General features: G+C 40.0%; 1 protein-coding gene across 1 annotated transcript; it reads right to left on the bottom strand.

The window, feature by feature from the left end:
- Positions 1–21,095: 21,095 nt before the first annotated feature.
- Positions 21,096–21,689, bottom strand: LOC138908844 (protein MAIN-LIKE 1-like). The gene has a single exon (XM_070199490.1). The coding sequence runs from the start codon at positions 21,687–21,689 to the stop codon at positions 21,096–21,098; it is 594 nt and encodes a 197-aa protein (XP_070055591.1).
- Between the last annotated feature and the right edge of the window lie 4,156 nt (positions 21,690–25,845).

Here is a 25,845-nt window from a genome sequence, read left to right as displayed (position 1 = left end):
CTAGACACCGATCTCAGGTGACACCGAAAATAATACCAGCTGACTCTAACCATCTGAGTCCTTTCCCGCTTATCCGAGCTCTTGACATTCTTGTCGGCTCCAAACTACAACCTTGATCCTCAACTTCCAAATCCCATGCCGACAACTACACTTAATCATGCCAATGCGCAAGAGTACAAGAATTTCATCTTAACTTCCGAACTATTAATAGGGTAAACACTTCATCACATAGAAACCTTTTACTCAGCTCATTCCGGAAGAACCAATGCAACACGCAACTAAATTCTCAAACCACAACAAAATACAAACCTCGAGTAGTGGTCTAAACCATCAAAATTCTTCCAGGTTCCATCTACACATAACAAGCCATAATACTCGAAAGCCTCCAAATAAGATCAGTTACGGCGACCGTCAAACCTCACACGTACCGTCACATATCACATGAATAACCCAACACACTGAAGGAGTTGATCATCGCCATCATTATGCCAATTCCACTATTACTAACGGACCCGACTCTTTCTAATTTACCCTGGACTTGCCTTAGGAATAATAATATCTCCATTTCAAACATGGAAAACTCAATCTTCACTCGTCCTGAGTGACCCCATCTCATGAGACCACATTTTTCCCGGAAACCCACGAACCATCTCACACCCTCCTTGTGCGCAAATCCACATTTTCAACTGGTACGCCCATTCTGATATTTCCTTTATGATTCCGAAGTTATTTCCTCCCATTCTTCCATTGCTACACCGCATACCGAAGATAACATAGAACAGTCCAAGCCAATTTTCATAATCCACTACAAAGGCTCAATATTTAACCATACTATTGGCTTGAAATCCTTAGGCACCACACTTAAATTTTGAATCCATTAGGACCATTGTTGAGAGTCACCCACTCTGACTTGGTCCCGAACATAATCGAACTCAAAGGCTCCTCTAGCACATGGACGCCCTCTCAAAGAAGCACCCGGCTGAATCATTTTCCTTATACCCCACTTCCACACGAAGCCTAGACTCTGAGTCTTCCCCAAACCTGAACACTAATCGATAAGGCCAAATATAGTACACATTCCTCAAATCCTTTGCTCAAATTACTACTGATGTTCTCTTCCCTTAGTCGTGACGACCCATTAATACACCGATAACCAGAAACCGCGCTAGTTGACAATTACACAATCTAATCATAGATGGTGGGGCTCTCCCACTTAGCCTGAAGCTACCATCGCATGACTCTAGAACCCACCAAAGTTCCTTATCTCCTATTGACATGATCTTCCACAATCAACCCGCCAAATTCCTCGAAATCCTTCTATTAACCTTTAATGAACACTCCGAACCACTAGCCACAGTTATATATTCAATCTCTTACCAGGTAGCTGGTGGAATTCTTCGCAGAAGCTTCATCAACACCACGCGACCGCTAACCTGCTCCCAAGAGATACCCCACCTGTGGAATTTCCATGCCGACATCCTACAACAACGCTGCACCGAGTACAATTACCATGAAGCCAATAAACCATCCTAAGCCCATGCCCGTTCTCCAGCTGTACAAGCCCGTTCATTCCCCATTGGCATCAACTAAACGTGCGACAATACATTCCAATCCAAAGTCATGTTGTAACCTTTTTCATATCGAGCAACTCCTTTTAGTTGTATCTAATCCCCCGTTGTATAATAGCCAATATTTCAAATTAAGTGCGTAGACCCAATTATCGTCCACCATAATTCCTAAATCACTCTAAACTTTCTTCAAGGCGCGTAGCTATCCCATCACAGAACCCGCATGCTACTCTGCCACTCTCCCACTTTGGTCAAACTTACCCCTTTAAGTAACTACCCGACCCATATTTCTCACACTTGGCCTTCTATAAGTTTATTCACCGCAAGGCACCTCCCACATGTCCTTCCTTATCCTTCGTTTCCCAATCGCTGCCTTAAATCGAAATCTACCCCTGTAGCACTTGAACTGATAGATCGCTACCAACTTAAAACCTTTATGTAAATCATCTTTCTCGAGCCATCAATACTAAGAATGCCAATTCGATCCTGAACCTTTGCACACTGCGACCTCTGACAACCGCTTTCCCGGCACCATTTATAATTCTCTGCCCCAAGGCGAATTGAAGGAAACCATAACACCGACGAACTTAACACATTATAACCAATCAAGGACGATGATGCCACATCACATGCGAGGATTCCACCATGCTCGAAAATATCGAGTCCCGCTACTCCATCAACCCAAGTCTGAACATTCTTAGTTCATTTGCCTTTCCTCCGTCAGAAGTAAAATACCGAATCTATGAATCATGCACTGAGTAAACCTCCTTTCAAGTCATTCACTACCCCGAGACATAGGCAAGCATCCTACCATCACATCAATACTGTGCGATAACCACTCATGAGCATCATAGCAACCTGTGCATAGCCTCAAAGCTCTCAGAAGTACAACTACTGAGCTGAAATGACAGACTATCCTTCCACCAGGCGACGACAATAGCCCAATCAACTACGCAGGGAGAAACATCCCGCACCACATCTGTAGTACCATTACAATTCCTCAATTCCCGATTTATAACCAGCGCTTCACGTCGTATAAGATTGAATGGGAAAGAAATGAAGGCATAAGCCTCACAGGAATCAAATCGCACTATGAGGAATCAAGAAGGGAAGTGCGCCTAAAAACCCTGTAGCCTCTCGAAGATAAGGACAGACGTCTCCGTACCGATCCACAAGACTTTACTAGACTCGCTCATGACTCGTGATATCTACGTGAATCTAGTGCTCTGATACCATGTTGTCACGACCCAATATCCATAAAGGTCGTGATGGCGCCGGACACCGCTGTCAGGCAATCCAACAATAAATACTTAATAAATTCATATTTTAATAATTTTCAAATCATAGTTGTTCCCCTCAATTAAATGGCAGAAGATAGAGTTTACAAAATACATAATAATATCGTTTTTAAAAACAATCCCAATACAGTACAACCCATAATCATCCCAAAAACCGGTATCACAAGTGCATGAGCATTTTCTAAGAATGTAAAATAAAATACAACAGTTGTCCGGAATATAAAATGGACAGAAAAAATGTAAGTACTCTGAAAAAGACTTTGTTGGCTGCGGAGCGTCATATAGAATGCAGCTCACCTAAGTCCCCGCCATAATCGCGCCTCTGTGCCCACAAGGCCGCTAATATATATTTACCATTACAAAAACGTGCAGCAAGTGTAGTATGAGTACGTAAATCAATGCGTATCCAGTAAATATCCCGCCTAACCCCGAAGAAGTAGTGACGAGGGGTCGACTTCGACACTTATTATGGGTTATAAATAGGATATCAATGATATAATTAAGTATCGATTATACGAACGGTTGCAAGCTCAATATTTTGAAGTAAGTAAGCAGTTCTTTTATAATTAAGAAATCTCCAAATTTATCTCTCATTATTTAACAATTTAACTCAGGCCGAGGAGTCAATATCATTATTTACAAATTTCAAGGCAAGCAATACAAGCACGCTCAAATCATGCTGAGGTCGTATGGCCCAATCCAACAAATATTTAAACTGCACTGCCAGAGGGTCGAATGGCGCGAACCATAGATGCATCTATTTACTACCGAGGCGCTCGACCCGATCCACAAATAATAATTATTTTCAAGAAAACACAAGTTTCTCATTTACAGTCAAGTATCTCATACAAACCATCAAGTAAGTGAATTTAACTTTATACCATTATTTTATCAATTTCTATCATGATTAGGTGATTATGTTAGCAAGTAACGGCACAAACATTCCAAGTATAGCATGATACGAGTCCTAAACTACCAGGACAATAGCATAATAGTAGCTATGTATGGACTCTCGTCACCTCATACGTATGTAGCTCCCCTCCCTCCACAATTAGGTACAAACATTTATTTAATTCACCTATGGGGTTAATTCCCTTTTACAGGGTTAGAAAGGAGACTTACCTCGCTCCGAAGTTTCATAACCAGCTCCCAAGCCATTCAATCAACTCAAATTGATGCCCAACTCTCCAAAACTAGTCAATAAGTGAGCAAATCCATAAATATATACTCTAATACTCTTTATAATCCTATTTAAAACAATTCTCAACTCTATTCGAAAAGTCGATAAAATCACCCTCGGGTCCACGTGTCCGGATTCCAAAAATGTTCAAAGATAATTATTTCCCATAGACTTATGAACTCAAATATATGATTTACTACCAATTCCATGCCCAAATTTCATGGCAAAATCTAAAATACCAAGTTCTAGTTCTTTCTTCAAAATCTCAAATTTTTACTAGTTTTCATATCTAAATCTGTATATAAATCATGTATTTAGCTTGCAATAGGTGGGAATCACTTACCTTGATGTAGATGATGAAGATGGAGCTCCAAAATCTCTCCAATACAGGCTCCCTTGGAGGAAATGAAGTGAAAATGAGCCAAAACCTCGATTTTAAAAGAACACTGCCCAGGTCTTTTCCCTTCGCGATCGCGTAAACCCACTCGCGATCGCGTAAACCCACTCGCGATCGCGAAGGCCAATCAATAGCTGCCTAAAAGATTCCCTTTCGCGATCGCGATGCCCAAAACGCGATCGCATTGCTCAGCCCCTTCCACTTTCGTGATCGCGAATACCTCTATGCGATCACATAGAACAACCTTCACCAAACGGGCCAGCCCCATTAACACAGCGCGTTCACGATAGTCCTGACGCGAACGCAAATAACCTCCCGCTCGACCTTCCGCGAATGCGAATCATTATACGCGATTGCGTAGAGTAAAAATCCCACTAGTCCACTTAAACTTTCGCGATCGCTGCCCTTTCTTCGCGATCGCGGAAGAGGAAACCAGATGCCTAGAAACTAGTAATTCCTTAAAGTTCAATATCCGTTCGAACTCGATCCGAGACACACCCAAGGCCCTCGAGACCTCAACCAATTATGCCAACATGTTCCAAAACACATTATGAACTTAGTCGATCCTTCAAATCACATCAAATAATATCGAAATAATGGATCACACTCAATTCAAGCGTTATGAACTTTAAAATTTCAACTTCTACATTCGATGCCGAAACGTATCAAATCACGTCCGATTGACCTCAAATTTTGAACACAAGTCACATTTGACATTACGGACCTACTCCAACTTTCGGAATCGGAATCCGACCCCGATATCAAAAAGTCCACTTGCGGTCAAACTTCTCAAAAACTTTCAAATTTCTAACTTTCGCCAAACGACTCCAAAATGACCTACGGACCTCCAAATCCACTTCCGGACGCGCTCTCAATAGCGAATCAATATACGGAGCTATTTTCAGACTCGAAATTCCAAATGGATATCGATAACATTGAAATGCACTTCAACCCAAATTTATAAAAATTCTTCTAAAATGCTAACTTCCACAATAGGTGCCGAAATGCTCCCGGGGCATCAAAAACTCGATCCGAACATGCGCCCAAGTCCAAAATCATCATACGAACCTGCTGGAACTTTCAAATCTCGATTCTGAGGTCGTTTACTCTAAAATCTCATCTTAGTCCATTCTTCCAACTTAAATCTTTCGAAAGGAGAATTTTCTCTTCCAATTCAACTCCGAACTTCCCGAAATTCAATCCCGACCAGGCGTACAAGTCATAATACCTGAAGTGAAGCTGTTCATGGCCTCAAACTACCGAACAACGCGCTAAAGCTCAAAACGACCGGTCGGATCGTTACATAAATGAAAAGCTTCAGCTCAAGCATGTGAAATTGAGGAATAATATCTACTATTATATAGAAATATTAAGATCCGTCATTCTCCCAACACAAAAAAAGTTACTCCATAATGGAGTTAGTACTAACAACGAAAATATTCTTGCCCATTAAATAAGAAAATAGAAAGAAATATTCAAGAGAATAATTTTCCCTATTTAATTACAAACATGAACTAGAGTAATTTCCAATATTACGATTTATTCGGAACTAGAAATGAAGATAATATAATAGCTAAAAGAAGAAAAGAAACTGCTGAAAGAAGCAACAAAAAGAAGAAGCTCTCCAAGAATATTGTTTCAATGTGAATCTCGTTCTTCTCTATTTATAGTTGAATTCTCCTTGGCATAGCATGTAAATATGGCTCATTTTTTTCAGATTTGCATAGCAAAGTTTTAGATTTGCTTCATATTTGCTTCAAGTTGCAAAACCAAACTTTTGCCTTCAACTTGGCAAGTTGGCGTCTGCCACTTGCTTTCTTATCCTTGTTTTTCTTATTCTTCCTTTTTTTATTTCTTTCTTTGAGAACTCCAAGACTTAATTTCTTTTGCCACATATCTCCGGAGTTTATGCGTAATGAATTTGTTATTAAAATATAGTATTTCTGCAAAGAAAATTAAAACTATTAGTATTAGGAATTAAATAATTACTTATTTTATGCATAATATTTTTCTTTTATCACTTCCTCTCGTACTTAAGATTTTCCAAACATTCCTCGGGACTTGTACGAGGAATGAACTCACGCCAAAGCTCAGTTGGACGTGTTTTGAGATTTGTATAAGGCGGGGTCCGTTTCTACTGTCGATGTTCGCGTTAAGTCCTATGAGGCTCAGGTCACTTGTTGATATGATCCCACCGTGCCTGAGGCCGGTGATGATGAGGGTGACGGGGGCGTGGAATAGCTTGAAGAGAATGCCTGGTATGATGCTGCATACCCTGAGGGCGAAAGTGATGATGAAGAAAGGGATCAAGATGGCCCAGGCATTGGTGGTCAGGGTGGTGGAGGTGCAGAAGATCCTAATGGCGGTGAGCAATAGTTTTTCTCTTTTTTTTGTAAGCTTGTTTATTTTTGTCGGCGTCTTCACTAGCCTTTGTAAAAAATATTTAAGTGTGAAATGGAATGTCAAGGTTGTTTTCTGCATCTGTTTCCTTTCCTGTAGTTTATTTTCTGTACTTGCGTGATTTTGCTTTTATTGCTTGTTCGAGCGAGGTCGAACATATCTGAACTTAGTTGTGGCCGAGGGCCGGTAGGTGTTAGTTCGAGCGAGGTCAAACATAACCTGAACTTAGTTTTGGTCGAGAGCCGGTAGATATTACTTCGAGCGAGGTCGAACATAACCTGAATTTAGTTATGGCCGAGGGCCGGTAGGTGTTAGTTCAAGCGAGGTCAAATATAACTTGAATTTAATAATGGTCGAGCGGCGGTAGGTGTTCGTTTGAGCAACGTTGAACATAACCTGAATTTAGTTATGGCCGAGGGCCGGTGGGTGTTGGTTCGAGCGAGGTCAAACATAACCTGAATTTAATTATAATCGAGGTTCGGTAGGTGTTAGTTCGAGCGAGGTCGAACATAACTTGAATTTAGTTATGACCGAGGGTCGGTAGGTGTTGGTTCGAGCGAGGTCGAACATAACCTGAATTTGAGAGAAATGTGCTGGTAAGTGTAGAGTTTATTGCCTTGACATTGTTGCATTTCTTACATACTTGGAGAAAGTTACAGATTTTTGGGTGTTGGTTGGTGTTCCAGTCCCCGTCCCGTTCTATCTAGTCCCTTCATTGATCGATATGGAGAGTAGTGAGAGGTCGAACAATGAAATAATAACCAGTGCCTTGCCTTCGCATACTTAAACTTGGAGTGTTTTCTTCATCGCCTCGTAAACACCTCCTTGAGAAAATCCAACTAGGACAAAACTCAAGTGAGGAAAAAAAGAGTACGACTTGGGGGATAGTATTTTCTTTTAGAAGTTGATGTATTTGAGGTGCCTGATATTCCAATTGTTTGGTAGTAGCTTTCCTTCCATTGTTTCTAGTTGAAATGATCCTTTATCAGCTTTTGCTGTGATTTTTACTAGCCATCCCAATTTGTTCCCAGTTCTCCCTCCCTGGGATCTTTGCCCTCTTGAGTTTTAGCTTTCAGTACATAGTCCCCGACTTTGAGTGGCCTGACCTTTGCTTTCTTGTTATAATAGCGTTCTGCTTGCTATTTTTGGGCGATCATTCTTATATAGGCCATATCTCTTCGTTCATCGACTTCGTCAAGTTCTTGCCTTCTACCCTTGTCGTTGTTTGTGCCGCTCTTATAGGAGTACCGTAGAATAGTCTCTCAGACCTCAACTGGTATTACCGCCTCGGTCCCACAGACCATAGAATAGATCATTTCTCCTGTGATCATTTTTGGAGTTGTTCGGTAGGCCCACGACACTTCTGGTAGTACTTCCGGCCACAATCCCTTGGCGTCTTCAAGCTTTTTCTTCATGATGTTTAGTATTAATTTATTGGAGGATTCCTCTTGCCCTTTGCCCATGGGGTGGTATGGGGTTGAGAGTATTCTTTTGATATGCCATTTCCCGAAAACTTTGGCGGTTTTCTTTCTCGTGAACTGGGGTCCGTTGTCGCATCTGATTTCTTTGGGAAGGCCGAACCATCATGTGATATTTATCCATATAAAGGTGATTACTTCCTGTTCCCGTATTTGGGCGAAGGCTCCTGCTTCCACCCACTTAGAGAAGTAGTCAGTTAAAACCAAAAGGAATCGTACATTACCTCGTCTTGCAGGGAGAGGGCCTACGATGTCCATTCCCCATTTGATGAATGGCCAAGGTGGGGTGACCAAGTGAAGGTGTTCGCCCTCCTGGTGAATCATTCGGGCGTACTTCTGGCATTGCTCGCATCTTTTTACGAAATTTGCGGCCTCTTTTTCATGGTGGGCTAGTAATATCCCGCCCATATGAGACATCAGATCAGTACTCATTTACCAGAATGAGCCCCACAAATGCCTTCAAGGATCTCTTCAAGGACGCGTCGAGTTTGGTTTGGGCCCAGTCACTTCGCTCAAGGGCCACCGTAAGTTCTCTTGCACAGGTCTTTGTGGAGGATATTGTATCTAGCTGCTTGCATTCTCAGTTTGTTGGCCTCTTTTTTATCACTTGGGAGAGTTCCGTCTTGCAAGTACGCGATAATACGGTTGCGCCAGTCCCAAGTTAAATTAATGGTTCTTACCTCGACCCAGTCTAGCGATGAGTTGAGGAGATGGACCACGCTTTTATCTCTTGTTGTGATGCTTTTGGTGGTTGCGGCTAGTTTTGCGAGGCCATCTGCCTCGATGTTCTGTGCCTGTGGAATTTGGTCGAGCTGGCATTTGTCAAACTCGGGCAGCAACTTTCAGATTTCCCTCTAGTATTTTTACAATCTTTGTTCTTTGATCTCGAAAGAATATGTGACTTGGTTGACTACAAGTTGGGAATCACAACGTAGTTTTAACCATTTTCCTATACTTGTGCGCTAGTCTCAAACCTACAATGAAGGCCTCGTACTCGGCCTCCTTGTTATTCATATCTGGGCACCTTATGGACTGGCGAATTACTTCACCTGTTGGGACTTCGAGTATGAGTCCCAGTCCGGACCCTGATGCGTCGGATGCGCCATCGGTGTATAGGACCCAGAGATCTTGTTTTTTGTGGAGAAGTTAGGACGGCTTCCCTCTTGACTTCAGGCATTATGTTTGCACTGAATTCAGCTAGTACTTGTGACTTTATCGTCATTTAAGGCTGGTACGTGATATCATGCTCGCTTAGCTCGATGGCCTATTTGGCCAACCTTCCTAATAGCTCGGGCTTATGTAAAATGCTTCTCAGGGGAAAAGTTGTGACGACTGAGATGGGGTGACACTAGAAATATGGTCTCAGCTTCCGTGAAGCTACGACTAAGGCCAAGGCCAGTTTCTCGAGGTGCGGGTTCCTCGTCTCATCACAAACTAGTGTTTTGCTAATGTAATAGATTGGAGATTACGTACCTCTATTTTGTCGAATTAGGACTGCGCTTACAGCTACCTCGGATACAGCTAAATAGACGAGGAGGTGCTCCCCCGGCTCTGGTTTTGAAAGTAGGGGCGACGACGACGGGTATGCTTTTAGTTCCCTCAGAGTCTGGATGCACTCTAAAGTCTATTGGAAGCTATTATCTTTCTTAAGTATGCCAAAGAATTTATGGCTCCTATCCGATGACCGCAAGATGAACCTTGATAGGGCGGCAATGCGGCTATGTAACCTTTGGACCTGTTTTTTGGTGGTCAAGAGTTCAGGTATCCCCTCAATGGATTTGATTTGGTCAGAGTTGACCTCGATCCCATGCTGTAATACGAGGAAACCTTGAAACGTTCCTGAGGCTATATCGAACACACACTTTTCTGGGTTCAGTTTCATTTTGTACCGTCTGAGTATGTCAAAAGTTTCTTTCAAATGGTCGATGTGATCTTCTCGCCTTTTAGACTTGACCGGCATGTCATCTATATATACTTCCATTGTCTTACCGAGCTGATCCTTTAAACATCCTCGTCACCAACCTTTGATATGTCGTCGGCGCGTTCTTTAGTCCGAAGGACATGACCCTGTAGTAGTACGTTCCTTGGTGGGTGATGAACATGGTATTTTCCTAATCTTCCTCTTCCATGAGGATCTGATTATAGCCTAAGTAAGCATCCAAGAAACTTAGCAACTCATATCCGGCCATTGCGTCAATGAGTTAGTCGATTTGAGGCAACAAGAATGAGTCCTTTGGGCATGCTTTGTTTAAGTTTGTGAAGTACACACACATTCGTCATTTCCTATATTTCTTTTTCACCATTACTACATTGGAGACCCACTTGGGGTACTTCAGATCCCTTATGGAACCATTTTCTAATAGTTTTTTCACCACATCGCGCACTACATCATTAATCACGGAGTTGAATTTTCGCCTAACCTGCCTCACCGGGGGGTGGAAGGGGTCGATGTTTAGTTTGTGCGTGACGATTTCCTTTGGGATGCCCGACATATCTGCATGGCTAAAAGCAAACAAATCCGTATTAGCTTTAAAGAATTGACTGAATTTACCTGGTTCCTGTAGTTTGCAACCGATATAAGCCTTTTGTTATGGTCGTTGGGATTTAATTGAACGGGGTCGAGGTCTTCTATGGCCGATCCCGCAGCTTCGACTATGTCGGGATCTTTGATGCCTTTCCCGACCTCGTCGTGCCCCGACCTCGACCCTGCTAATTGCTATGCCTCCTTTTCTTAGTCCTTCCTTTGTTGGGTGGCCGTGTTGTCTAAAGCAATGCGTTATCATTCTCGGGATGTACGTTGCTCTCCTAGTATGCTGAATATTTCCCACGGAATTGGGAATTTGACGACTTGGTATAAGCTGGAGGGGATGACCTTCTTGGGGTATATCCATGGTCATCCCACTATGGCGTTGTACGCCCTGTCTTGGTCTATGATGTGGGATGTTGTTTCCATAGTCATGCCGCCGACTAAAATGGGCATTGTAATTTCTTTCAGATGTTCGTTCAACAGGATTGTTAAAACCAGTTAGCGTGATGCAGCACCGTACTACCTTATCCTCGAGTTTCATTTGGGTAAGTATTCAGGGATGGATAATGCATGCGCCACCCCTGTCATCTATCATAATGCGTTTAACATCAATATCTAAAACTCGCAGAGTAATAACGAGGGCATAATTATGAGGAAAAACCAAACAGTCGGCGTCCGACTTGTCGAAGATGATACTTTCTTCGAGTTTGTCATACCGTTCGTGGGGTGATAGATCGCTTGAGTTTGTGGGTAGTGGTGAACTTCACTTTGTTGATAGAGGCGTCGTCATCGATGATCATGTTGATGGTACGAGCTAGTGAGGGTGGTTTGGGCGGTCCTTGATGTTCGTGTCCTCTAGTGAAGTTGGTTCTTCCCTTATCACTCAACAACTCTTTAAGGTGTCCTTGTCGTAGCATATTCATGACTTCCTGCCTTAGGGCAATGCAGTCTTCCATCCTGTGCCCTCGTTCTTGGTGGAACTCACAGAGGGCATCAAATGCCCTATGCCGCCTTGGCCTTTTTAGCTCTGGCGGTCCTTGATATTCGTGTCCTCTAGAGAAGTTGGCTCTTCCCTTATCACTCAGCAGCTCCTTAAGGTGACCTTGTCATAGCATATTCATGACTTCATGCCTTAGAGCAATGCAGACTTCCGTCTTGTGCCCTCGTTCTTGGTGGAACTCAAAGAGGGCATCAAATTTTCTGGTGTTAGGGTCCGATCTCATCTTTGTCGGCCACTTCACTTTTGGCTCGAGCTTCTCTAGGGCGTAGACTATCTCTGTAAGTGACACACAAAAATTGTGAGCGGATAATAGGGGGCATACCTCTGTCATTCTGATAGGTTCCCGTCCTTGGTCTAGACGGACCTTATTCGTAGTAGGCGGGGGGGGGAAGGAGGCGGCCGTTCTGATATATGGTTGGTGTCGTTCCCTGTTAGATCGCTTAATTGGATGATTTCTTCTGGTGTTGTCTCTTCGATCCTTTTGATTCCACTTGTACTAAGGTTAGCCCGTTGAGGTCATCCTCATCTGCACGGACTTCGGCACAATAAGCGTTGTGGATTTCGTCCCATGTGGTTGGGGGTACTTTATCAACCGACTTAACAGTTTCCTCGTTGCTTTTGAACCATCCCTGCTCAACCCATTCTGAAAAGTTGCGACCGCCATTCCTTCGCACAGGTTTGGTAAAGTCATCTTTACTCGGTTGAACCGTGCGAGGAAGTCCCCCTGTCCCTCTCCCAGAGATTGTTTAACAGTAAATATGTCGTTCACTCTCGCCTTGGCCTTTTTAGCTCTGGCGTGGGCCGTTATGAACTTGTCGGCCATTTCTTCAAAGGTTTCAATGGAGCGTGCTGGTAGCTGCGAATACTAGGTTAATAGCATGTTTGGCCAAGCTGGAAAAATCTGCTTATTTTGAGAAGTGATTTTTTCAAAAGTGCTTTACAAAAAAGTACTTTTGGAGAAAAGCAATTTGTGTTTGGCTAATCAATTTGAAAAACACTTTTGAACAATAATTTGTGTTTAGCCAAGCTTTTCAAAAAGTACTTTTATGTGTCAAATTACAAATAAGGACATGAAGAGATTTTCTTAATAGTTAATATTATATAAGTAGATAAATAATTATAAGTTTTTATTATTAAAGATAATAATTAAGTTTTTTATTTTATTCAAGTAAAATATAAATATAAAATTGAAAAGTACTTTATTCTTTCAAGATAATTTAAATATATCAAAAATCAACCAATAAATATGTAAGTTCATCCCAAAAATTATTTTATATTACTTAATAGTTTAAATTAAGTAAAGTTATTTTGGTATATATAATATTTTGCAAAGGATATTTTTGGTAGGAAGAAAAGTCAAAAATTGCTTCTGCTTCTGCTTCTGGGAAGAAGTTACTTTTTTCTGCTTCTTCAAAACTGCTTCTGCTTCTAGCCAAAAGCACTTTTATTTTCAAAAAAAAGCTTGTCCAAACACCTCAAATTGAGAAAAAAAGCACTTTTTTTAAAAAAAGTAACACTTTTGGGATGCTGAGAAGCTTGGCCAAACAGGCTATAATGCCCCTCCTGTGAGGCTTTTGTCGAACTTCTTCAGCAAGATGGAAGACATCTGTTATTTGGCGAGGTCATTGCCTTTTACGACGGTGATGTAATGAGTCACATGATCTTCAGGGTCGGTTGTGCCGTCATATATCCTGAGGTAGGGCGACATTTTAAAGGTTTTTTGTATAGCATGCGGGACTGCATCATCACTGTACGACTATTCTATGAACCGGCCGGCATCCCTCTTCGGCAACATCTTGGGGGCGCCCGGTATTTTATCGACCCTTTCCTGGTGTTCTTTCATTTGATATCGGAGTGCCTTGTTCTTATTCTCCATTTCTTCCATCCTTTTCAGAATGGATGCAAGGGCATTTTCACCTGCACTATCAATTACATTATTAGTAATACCTGTCATTGGGGAAAAAGGCTAGTTGCATTGCTCGTCCACTTGTCACATTGTGCATGTCCTTGCGTTCTCTGTAGCCGTATCCTGAACGGGCTTGTTGAGGACGCTGGTTAGCGTATCAGTTAGCCACGCTTCGAGGATCTTTTTTTTATAGGTAGGGCCGTCTCTTCTCCCACTGATGTGGAGGCTCCCTTACCAAGAGATTTTGTGATGCTGCAATGAGGGGCGGTGACCCATCTCGCCTTGGGGAGGCACTTGATGTCGCGCCTTCGTCAGCCGTTTCACAGCTTTCGTTGATGACGTTCATGAGGTTGGTTGGGAGGTCACTTATTATTCTCGTTCTTTCTTCTCGGTTACCTGCCATGTTGGGATTTGTGCACACAAAGAAATGAGATCTTGTTTTTTCTTGCTTTTATTTTTTACGTTAGTGACCCATGCTAGTTGTATATCTAGAAGAAACTAAAGGCTTTAACTAAGAAATTCCCACAGACGGCACCAAATTGTTTGACAAAAAATATAACTCTTGGTTCAAATAATTAAATTGATGTGATTATGGGTTAAACTTAGTTAACAATAATATTTCTAGATGTAGCTTCCGAGGGTGTGATAAAGCCAGATAGATTTGGTCGAATAGTGATAACAGTATGCAATAACTATTCCAAAAAACATGAATAACAATGTAGCATTTAATGACAATGAATAACAATTAATGACATTTAAGTAAATAGGATAAATGATTTACCCAATAAAGGATGAACTAGATGGTTGTTCCTCCTGACAATGATGAGTGACAAACAAATCCTTGAATGCTTCAGTTATTCTCGAATTTGATGGAAAATTATGGAATAATACAGATAAGAATCTTAGTGAAACGGCGGTGCTTGTATCTTAGTGAGAGAGAAAGAGAGAGAATCTTCTTTGTCAAAGTGTCTTACTACAAATGAATATCACATGCCTCATATCATTGTCTTTTTTATTTATTTATATGAGACATATTCCTAGTAAACCCTAATAGTACAAGTGTAGAGAATATCCACTAGAATATTCTCTTGAATATTCTATTTCGAAAACTAGCCGTTACAGCTTCATCAACAGTGCTCGGCCTCGACCATTATTGACATCTCGACCACGGCTCTCGTCGACTCTTCGGCTATGAGTTTTGCTGCTTCCTGGTCCACCTCGACTAGCGACTGCTCGAGAATTCTTTCTTTAGTGTTATCTTATCTTAAATATTTTAGGGCATATTTTGACGCATACACTTCTTTATTCCTTTTTGTTTCGTAAAGAGACGTGATGAACTATAATTTACACATTATGGATATATAAAGAACCAGATTATATGTAAATTAAATGATTTTTAAAATTTGAAAAGAAGTATATATATCACATAAAATAACAGGACAAACCCAAGGCCCTTTGTGCAACCTCAAGCAGGTATGTAAACAATTATGATGAACCCCTCCACAACAAAAGAAGTTGGTCAACAAAGGGAAGAAAAGAAAGAGAGAAAATGCATCATGTGTCATCATAATCCCATAGATATTCTTTGCGAGCCTACCTATTTACGTTACGAACATTTTGTTTACCTTTCCTGCCAATTTAATCATTATATATTTTCCTCATCATTTTCCTAACGCTATTAACTGACATCAGCGACAGAGTGGGCTTCAGTTCGCCCATATCCATCACTATTAATGCTAGTTCATCTTTTACTAGACACATTATGATATTCAGAACCAAAATGTAATTCTTTTGGACTCAAAAAAGTAAAATGTGTGAAAAAAAATATAGAGACCAAAATATATATAACGTCATTTTAAAGGGCGCTATACCTTAACGGTCGTTTGCCCGTTAAAGTATAGCGCCCTTTTAAAAGGCGCTATATATATAACGCCTTTCCTTACCGCGCTATACATATTATGTAGGCCCACCAATAATTCTTCTGGGCTTAACTGACATAACAATAATTCAATTGGGTATAGCGTCCTTATTTAAAGTGCTATACCTAAAAAGATTGTACCCCGGATTGGTTTTTGCCTTATTTAAAGAGGTTAAGGATTTTGTAAATATCCATTCATAAATATTCTCAAGTCTTCTAAAATATTTCTTCGTTAAGTTGTTTTGCATTTTGTCATAATGTCTGAAGAGCGAAGAATTAGGGTTTCATTATATTAGGAGGGGGAGGCAAGGTTGTGGTGGCGAATAACTCAGTAACCTATTGTTTATCTCCACATTGTCATGTTAAGTTGCCACTTACAATGGAGTACGATACATTGAGATCGTTGTTATGTAAAAAAATGAGTGTGAGCCAACGTTCGGTGAACCTTAAAGTAACCGAAAGATATCCGTATTCTGTCACTCCGCAAGGGGTTACTTGTTATGCTGAGTTTAACATCGAGGATAATAAAACTCTGAGAGATTTTTTGAGGACTCCGGATGAATACCGGGAATTTCTTGTGATAAAAATGTTGGAAATGTACGTCAAGGTTGAAGACGTTCGCAATAATGAGGTTGCGCAAAGCAGGGATATCCCTCAGTCATCGGACGGTTATTTTGGAGCAGTTTTAGCCGAATAGGTTCCGGCTGAAAGAGTTTGGCCTGATCTAAACTTATCTCCATGGGCGAATGAGGAGCGAAGAAATAAATTTTCTTCTTGTTTACATAATCCACAAGACGAGTGGTAAACTTCAATTTTCCTTTGTGTTACGATGTTTATTTTTGCTGTATTGAATTTGTATTAACACTAATATATTCCATAGGGGGTACCGGCCAGATATGAATTTTACAAGTTATGAACCAATGCCCAGTTGGAATATGTCTAGTTCTGGTGTGTTGGATCATGGAGGTCCATCCAGGAGTCATCACCAACAGAATAATGTCCATCATAGGATGTCAACACATTACGCTTTGTAAGTGAAGTGATATAGCTATATGTAAAGTATTTATCAATTTGAGTAACTCATTATTTTGTTGGTTGTGTAGTGAAAACGAGCATCCTGAAGGTCCTGTCCTTACTCAATTGCCCGAAGACGACATATTTAATCGGGATCTGGCAGATACACAGAGTCATGAAGAGAATAGTGATTATGACAACAATGCCGATGAGTCTAGAGATAAAACACCCTTCCGTGATGAGGGTGATGATGAAGAGGAAGAGAATGCTAGACCTGATTCGACGAGGGAGCATGATCCACCCCCTCCCCCCGTTAGACCAAGAGTGTACGAGTCCCACGTTCCATTTCATTTAAGGGAAATTCTCTACCTTGATTATTTTCCAAGTATGTCGGATGTGGATGCCCTCACAAGGGATATTGACAAAATTCGGACAGTAATGTGGGATAAATCTAGAGCAACGGTGCTGTCAAAGGGCATGCTTTTTCCCGATAAAGCGCGCCTACTAGGGCGGTACTAATATATAGTGTAAAAGAGTGTCGTAAGATCACGGTACGCAAGTCATCTCCAGATGTATACAAGGTAGTCTACCGTAGATATTTTACGGGTTGTAATTGGATGGTGCATACGAGGAAGAAGAAAACAAATATGTGGGTTGTGGGTAAATACATTGGCACCCACAATTGTGAAATGGACATATTCAGTGGGAATCATTTTAACTTGAATGCTGACTTTATTTCTCTTGTCTTGATTCCACACATTGAAGCGCCCATATAGTACAAGATCAAAGAGTATGTAACATCCGTCCACCAGGAATATGGGTGCACCATTACCAAAAGAAAGGCATTTCTCGGGCGCAAACGTGCGTTTGAAATTGTTTATGGTAATTGGGATAAGTCCTTTGCATCTATACCCAGGTACATGGCTGTATTGCAACACTTTAACCCTGAGACTGTTTTTGAATGGAAGCTTGAGCGGAGTTCGGGAATACTAGAACACATATTCAGAAATTGATAGTTTTTTACATTACCGACCAGTAATATTCATAGACGACACTCATGTCTATGAAAAGTATGATATTAAGTTATTGATCATTGTTACAGTAGATGCTAATGGAAGTATATTTCCCTTAGCTTTTGCTATTTGTTCCAATGAAAGCCAAGAGGCATGGACATTATTTCTGAACCACTTGAAAGAGCACGTTATCAAACAACGTTTAGGTATTTGTTTAATATCTAATCGGCATGGTGGTATTTTAAGTTCTGTACAGAATTTGCGTGCATGGCAGGAACCGTATGCCTAACACTGTTACTGTATGAGGCACCTGAAGGCCAATTTCCAGAAGGCATATCCCAACAGGATTCGCATTATTTAATGTGGATGGCTGCAACAGATCACCAAGAGTGTAAATTTAGGAGACGCATGGAATCTATCAGGCAGGAAGACGAGGGAGCCTATCATTAGTTGATGCGACATGAGCTTGACAAGTGTACTTTGCATGTGGATGGTGGCAGAAGATGGGTAATTCTGACTACAAATGTGTCAGAGTCTTTCAACGGGTTATTGAAGTCTGCACGCGAATTGTCTTTCACTGCCATGGTACGGATGTCATTCAAGCAGATGGCGGAGAGGTTTGTTGAAAGGGCTAGAGGTGTATCGTTGATGGAAATGAGTGTTGAATTTATGCCAATACCAATGAAAAGATTTGAGAAATACTGGCGGCGAGCACATTGGCATTTATATTTACAGTATTGCAACGAGCGAAATATTTTTGAAGTTCGCACTGCTATACATCAAAACTGGGAGAATAATACACACATCATAAATGAAGCCAGAAGGTTATGCTCTTATGGGAAATGGTCCATCTACCACATGTCGTGCTCACATGCCATCAAGTGCTTTCAACATACAAGTTTAGGGGCAATCAACTACGTTGATAAAGGATATAGTGTTGCAACATACTTAAACACCTATAGTGGACAGTTGCAGCCAGTGGGTGCTGAGCATTATTGGCCACTGGAACCATTTAAAATGGTGTGTAACAAGGACTATGTACGCCAACGACAAGTGGAAAAAAGAATGTGTATATGGAACCAAATGGATGTTGGTGATACCGTTTATGCACACAAATATGGCATATGCTCGCAAACAGGACACAACCGTCCTAAATGTCCTTCAGCTGGTTTGGGTGGAGGTGGTAATCCAACTCCTGATAGAAGTTCATCTAATGTGACCAACTATCAAGGATACACGTAGTGTTTTGTTTCCGTAATGTTGTTGTAATAAGTGTGTACTTGTTTATGTTGCAGAATATATGAAATAAAATTATGTTTCCATTGCTGCTAATTCTTATTGATATTTAACATTAATGCTTTAATACAACAATCTAACATAAACCCATTTAAAAATAATAATTGTCTTGTCGACCTGAAAAGCTGCTCGCATTCAAAAGCTATCTTCTGAAAAAACTGTATTGCACCCGAAAGAATCTTTAACAAGCGAAGCATAGCACGGTGAAATACTACGTTATGTGTGTTATCTTGTCGACCTAAAAAGGTGCTCGCCTGCAAAAGTTATCTTCGGGAAAAACTATTTTGTACCCAAAAGAATCTTCAACACACGAAGTATAGCGCGGTGAAATACTATATTATGTGTGTTGTCTTGCCTATAAATAACTAGCACATTTTAGTTATTACCTGCGCTTAACCAAAACAAATAGCAAAACTTTCCATAAATTTTTTATTTTTCTTGCATTAACAAATGTGTGGACGCAACGACCAACCAAGGTGCTATTGTGGCAAACGTGCGATTTTAAAGGCATGTTCGTTAGATGGTAATGTTGGGCGTGAGTACTGGATATGTCAACAATTTTTTGGACGCAATGACGAAAATCAATGTATGTTTTAGGAATGGTATGATGAACCCATTAACCAGGAATACTACAAATCATGTTTGCAGTGTGTTTGGAATATGAACGGTGAATACTAATGCCAGATCTCTGAAATGGAACGAGAAATTGCGGCAGTGCAGGAGAAACTAAAAGAGGCAGAAGAAGAAAAAAATAGGCTGGAAGAGAAATTTAAGTGGTTGGAGCAGAGAATAATAGGTTGTAGTGACTAAACAAACACATGTATGTGTTGAGTGTAGTATTTTATCTTTATGTTTTTCGTGTCATGTATTTTTATTAGTTATACTGAATTTAAATTATGTTAAGTTGTTATGTTTGTGTTTGTGTTGTAGTATTAAAATAACAAAGAACCGGAGAAATAAAAACATAATGCTCATATAATATAAACAATAAAAATTGTTGCTATTATTTACTGAATGTCATATGTACATAAAATTAAAAAAAAATTAATGTGTCCCACATTCTGTATGCTTTAAAGAAGTCGTTGGCCTGAGGCGCATCCCATCCCACCCGGCTACACTATCAGGATTATCCTCATCACATCGCCTCTTTATCGGAGGATGCGCTGTAGCATGATCGTCAGTAGGGCTGGCAGGCTCGGTAGAAGGGGTAATCGGTCCAGCAGTAACCTACAGAATAATAAGATATTTTAGTATATGAAATATGTATTAGTTATGTATGTGTTAAGTCACATAAATTTAAATTGTCTTACCATGGTCTCATCAGGCTCCAGAATATAATCATCCGTCGCAGCTATGTCAGTATCGCACAAGGTGGCCTCCGTGACCTGTGAGAATGAAGCCTTAAAAAAAATCATTTAGATATTTATGACTAATCAATGAGATAAAAAAAATATAAATAATAGTAATACAAATAAACTTGCGCCTGTGAAAGATCCTTAGCATCCCTCGATGATGAGCCATAACTCAGCCGGCGCCCACTATCCACATCTCGTGTCGGACGATCATCAATGTTGGTCGATGGGTCAGGAAAATACTGATCCCACTCTTGTCGCGTAATGGTCATGCCCGTGATCAATAATGGAGATGATTGGGTCACTTGCGAAGTCCCTGGAGTAAGTTGAAGGCTGAATGACGGCATATCTCTGGGAGCATGGTCTGGCTCATGGTGGTCACCCGGCTGATCAACTCCAACATCCTCAACAGGTGCCTCAACAGCCCCTTGCTAGAGACTACATCCTCGTCGATCCCCACGACCTCGTGGGACACCCCTACCTCGTGCGACATCCATGTAGTTCTCTAGGCACGCCTTCCACGTCGACCACGTTCCGGTGGTGCATCCGGAGCTAAGGGTGGTAGAGGTGGCTACGACTGCAGGAACCGCTCCCAGGCCCAAACCTAATATACAACGTGGACGTAAAATTTAAGGTATATTTTTACTAGGTATGTTATAATGAAGAAAGTATTCGACTATGTTTTTACCTGCAGCAACGGCAAAAATCCTATAACGTCTCGTTAGGTGCCCATGCTCGCCTGACACATCTACCTGTACAAGTAACCAAGAACAATATCACCTCGGCTGTAATGATGTAAATCATCTAGCCGCTCAAGATGATGAAGATATCTCAAGCTAACTAGGTTCCCCGAAGTGTTCGGGAACAAAACCACTCCAAACATAAGCAGCAGCAGAAACCTCGTGTACCGGTGAATATGAAGCTCCGGTATATCATCTATGATGCCAGCGTGCATCACCTCCAAATGTTGCCGGACAGGCATCAACTGCATACGACTGGACCCAATCAATGCAGTCTCATCCGGTGGCTGGAAATCGGTGAGCCACTGCAGCATCTCCAGGTACTGCAAACTCATATACTCTCTGATGGCATTTGGAAAAGCAACAGGGTGTCCATCAACGGGCAGCCCATACAGGACCTCCACGTCCTGAAGCGTGATAGTGGCCTCGCCAATGGACAAATGGAATGTGTGTATCTCCGGTCGCCACTGCTCTATCAGCGCCGTGATCAACGACGAATCCAGCTGCAGCCGGCCGATCTCTACAATACTATAAAAATTCGTATCCTGGAGGCGTCTGACTATACGGGAATGGAGAAGGTGGGCTCTAAGAAAGTCCCACATATCGTCTACTCTCCTGGCGCGGAACGTCTGGGCCAGTAACTGTCCCTCCTATATGTAGGAGGACCTATGCTCGCCATGTAGCTCTAGCGTGGTAGGTCTGGGATGCAAAGGTGGAACCTCCATGTCGGCTACTGTAAATTAAGCAATATTAATTACATTATTTTACTTTAATATGTTAGTTTTATTATTTTACATGTTAGTTTTATTATTTTATATGTTTGTTTGTTACTCACTAATTTTTGACTATAATAAAATTAAATAATTAATTTTTATAATTATACAAGATTTAATTATTAAATATTCACATATGGGTTTCGGGCTCGATATTTGAGGCCTAGTAGCACCAAGGTATCCTGAATTCTTGTGTTCATGATGAGAAATTTTTTTCGATTTATCACTCAATAGGTCTGTTATTTTAAATGTTAGTTTATTATTTATATGTTAGTTTAATATTGTATGTGCTAGTTTTATTAATTTATATGTTAGTTTTATTATTATATATTTTTGTTTATGACTCACTTATTTTTTACTATAATAAATTTAAATAAAATTAATTTTCATAATTATACAAGATTTAATTATTAAATATTCACATATGGGTTCCGAGATCGATATTTGAGGTCCAATAACACCAAGGTATCTTGAACTCTTGTGTTCATTATGAGAAAATTTTCCCGATTTATAACTCAATAGGTCTGTTATTTTAAAAGTTAGTTTATTATTTATATGTTAGTTTAATATTTTATATGTTAGTTTTATTAATTTATATGTTAGTTTTATTATTATATTTTTTTTATGACTCATTTATTTTTTACTATAATAAAATTAAATAATTAATTTCCATAATTATACAAGATTTAATTATTAAATATCCATATAACAATACTTAGTTCGGAAAATAGTTTTCTCATGTTATTTTCTTACGATCGATGACTATAATTGGACAAAGTTGGTGTTTGAACTATCAGTTTTTTTGACGTATTTTTGTGTATAAGAGATACTTAAATGATTAATTTCAATAACTACAAGGATACTACGCTAAAGGGCACTACATTTTACTACGCTAAACGGCACTACATTACAACTACGAGCACTACATTAGGCCACAAGATACTACTACAGGGAACAAAACTAACAATTTATCTATTTTACTAGTCTTTTAGCAAATAAATAATCTAAAGTGGATAACAACTTTTTTTGTTTTGGGGGGAGGGGGGAGGGGGGAGGGGAAGTTTCTGGTTTGGTGGGGAAGGGAAGGGGACGGGTTTTTATGTGGGTATAGCGCATATGTTTGAACTTATAATTTAGGGGGTGGGGGGTGGGGGGTTTCTGGTTTGGTGGGGAAGGGAAAGGGACGGGTTTTTATGTGTGTATAGCGCCTTTTATTAAGACGCTATACTATAGCGTTTTAATAAAAGGCGCTATACCTTCCCGCTCTTTTCAGGTTCAACTATAGCGCCCTTTAAAAGGGCGTTATATATATTTTGATTACTATAGTTTTTTTCCACACATTTTGATTCTTTGAGTCCAAAAGAACCTCATTTTGGTTTTGAACTCCACCAAACATATGACTGCATAATATGTATTCTTTTTTGTCTAGATTTTTGTCATACTTTTTTTTGTGTTTCCATCCAAAAGAATGTTTTACTTGTTTATATGAGAATAATTTAACTTTTAAATTTATATTTTAAATAATTTATAGTCTTACAAATATTTATGACTAATTTTAAACTACAACTTTGAAAGTCTTCTTTTCTATCTTAAACTTTATATCAAGATAAACATTACCACATAAATTGAAACCAATGGAATATTTTTTATATACATATTTATTACTTAATAACTATATTTAACGATAGCTAAGTTATTTATATTTTCCCTTTAACTTCTAACTATTAAAGTTAAATTATTTTGTTTGATGTGAACATCGGTTCATATTAGTATTTACCTCTGGTGCAGAATTAATTACCTAGGATAATTGACTGACAAGAAATTGCGTTGAAATGTCAACTAGTGGTTGACTTTTGTCTCTTTAATAAAAGTAGTGTAATATTTTTTGGGTAAAAAGGATATTTATTAAAACACATTAACAGTCAGTACAAGAGTCATCACAAACTGGGACGATTCTAGGACACAAAGTTCCAAGCTCCTCTTCATAAGTAGAAATAACAAAAGATGGTGAAACAAGATACAACTTAGGGCTCCTAAAAAAAGATGAGCTTGAAAAAACACTAAAGAAAAAGTAGGTCCATAAATTCATGAAGGTTTGATTTGAATCTAGCCATTTGTAATGTTGGAATTGATATTACAAGGTTAAATACCAAATTGGGAATCAATTAAAGTAGATTTGAACCAATTTGGTTTATTTTGAAATAAAATGTATTGATAAAATTTCTACACAAAATGTAACGACCCGGTCGGTCATTTTGAGTAATACAACTTCGTTCAACCATTTGCTTCTTATCCTGTGTTCAATTATAATTATGTGACTCGTCGGAGAGGGTTCAGAATGAATTGGAACATTTAGTTCCAAGATTTAAAACTTAAGTTGAAATAGTCGACCGGATGTTGACTATGTTTAAGCGACCCCGCAATAAAGTTTTGATGATTCCAATAGTTTCGTATGATGATTTTGGATTTAGGTGCTTGTCCGAAAAATTATTTGGAAGTCCGTAGTTAAATTAGGCTTGATTTGGCTAAAATGGAAATTTAAGTTTGGAAGTTTGACCGGGGAGTTGACTTTTTGATATCGGTGTCGGAATCCAGTTCTGAAAATTTTCATAGGTCTGTCATGTTATTTATGATTTGCGTGTAAAATTTGAGGTCAATCGGAATTGGAGTATGAATTGGGGTATGATTCATGGTTTTAGCGTTGTTTGATGTGATTTGAGGTCTCAACTAAGTTCGTATAATGTTTTAGGACTTGTTGGTATATTTGGTTGCGGTCCTGGGGGCCTCGATTGAGTTTCAGATGATTAACGGATCAAATTCGGACTTAAGGAAATGCTGGAATTTTTCTGTTGCTGGTGTCTTCGCACCTGCGCACGAGGGACCACAGGTGCGGCTCGCAGAAGTGTGTAAACTAGTCGCAGAAGCGACCTGGGGAAGGCTGGCTGGGAGGCATCGTAGAAGAGGCCCAACTCATGCAGAAGCGCGACCGCAGATGCTGTTTGAATGTCGTAGAAGCGACCACTACTGGCCAAGGCTGACTAGCAGATGTGAGCTTCTTCCGCAAAAGCGGAGGCCACAAATGCGACTATGTGACCGCAAATGCGGAAGACGCTGGGCAGAAGCTTTAAGTTCGGGATTTCGCTATTTTTAGCCATTTTTCAGATTTTGGAGCTCGGTTTGGGCGACTTTGGAGAGAAAATTTTCCATACAACTTGGGAAAAGTATTATTGACTCCCTTGTGATTATATTTCATGAATTAATCTTCATTTTTGGTATATAATTATCGAATCTTCAAGAGAAATCGAAGGAAATTTCTATAATTTCATAAAACAAATTTTCGAATTTTGAATACCGATTCGGAGTCGGATTTAAGTGAAATTAGTATGGTTGAACTCGTAATTGGATGGGTTGTCGAATTGTGAGTTTCGTCGGATTCCGAGACGTGGGCCCCACTGTTGATTTTTTTAGAAGAGTTAGAAATTTTTATAAATTGTTAAATTGCAAGCATTGGAGTATATTTTGATTAATTTGAGGAGATATGAAGGCGTTCAGAAGCTGATACGCGCGGAATGGAATTTTTGGAGTATTGTTTAGCTTGCTCGGCATTGGATTCATCTTGTTCGAGGTAAGTAACTCTTCTAATCTTGGAGCTTAGGGTATAAACCCTTACTATGCGTGTTATGTTTTTGGTATTGAGGTGACGCACATGCTAGATGACGAGCGTGTGGGCATGCACCGTGTGAACTGTGACTCCGATATTTCTGTGGTACTGTGTAGTTACTTAAACTTATCTGTAATCATGAAATCTCTAAGTACTAGAGTTATCAAGTTGTGATTCATGTTAGAAATCATGCTTAGACTATATGCTTATCCTGTTTGGACCCACTGAGGTCATTACTGTTGTTGAGTTATTTGCTTACATTGAAACTTCATACCTAGTCATGTCTATTCATTGTATATCATATCTCAGTCTCTGTTGTTATTT

The sequence above is a fragment of the Nicotiana tomentosiformis genome, chromosome 1 (genome assembly GCF_000390325.3).
Source record: "Nicotiana tomentosiformis chromosome 1, ASM39032v3, whole genome shotgun sequence".
Taxonomy (NCBI): domain Eukaryota; kingdom Viridiplantae; phylum Streptophyta; class Magnoliopsida; order Solanales; family Solanaceae; genus Nicotiana; species Nicotiana tomentosiformis.
Note: the sequence above shows the minus strand (reverse complement) of the source record. Positions and strands in the feature narration are given on the sequence as shown.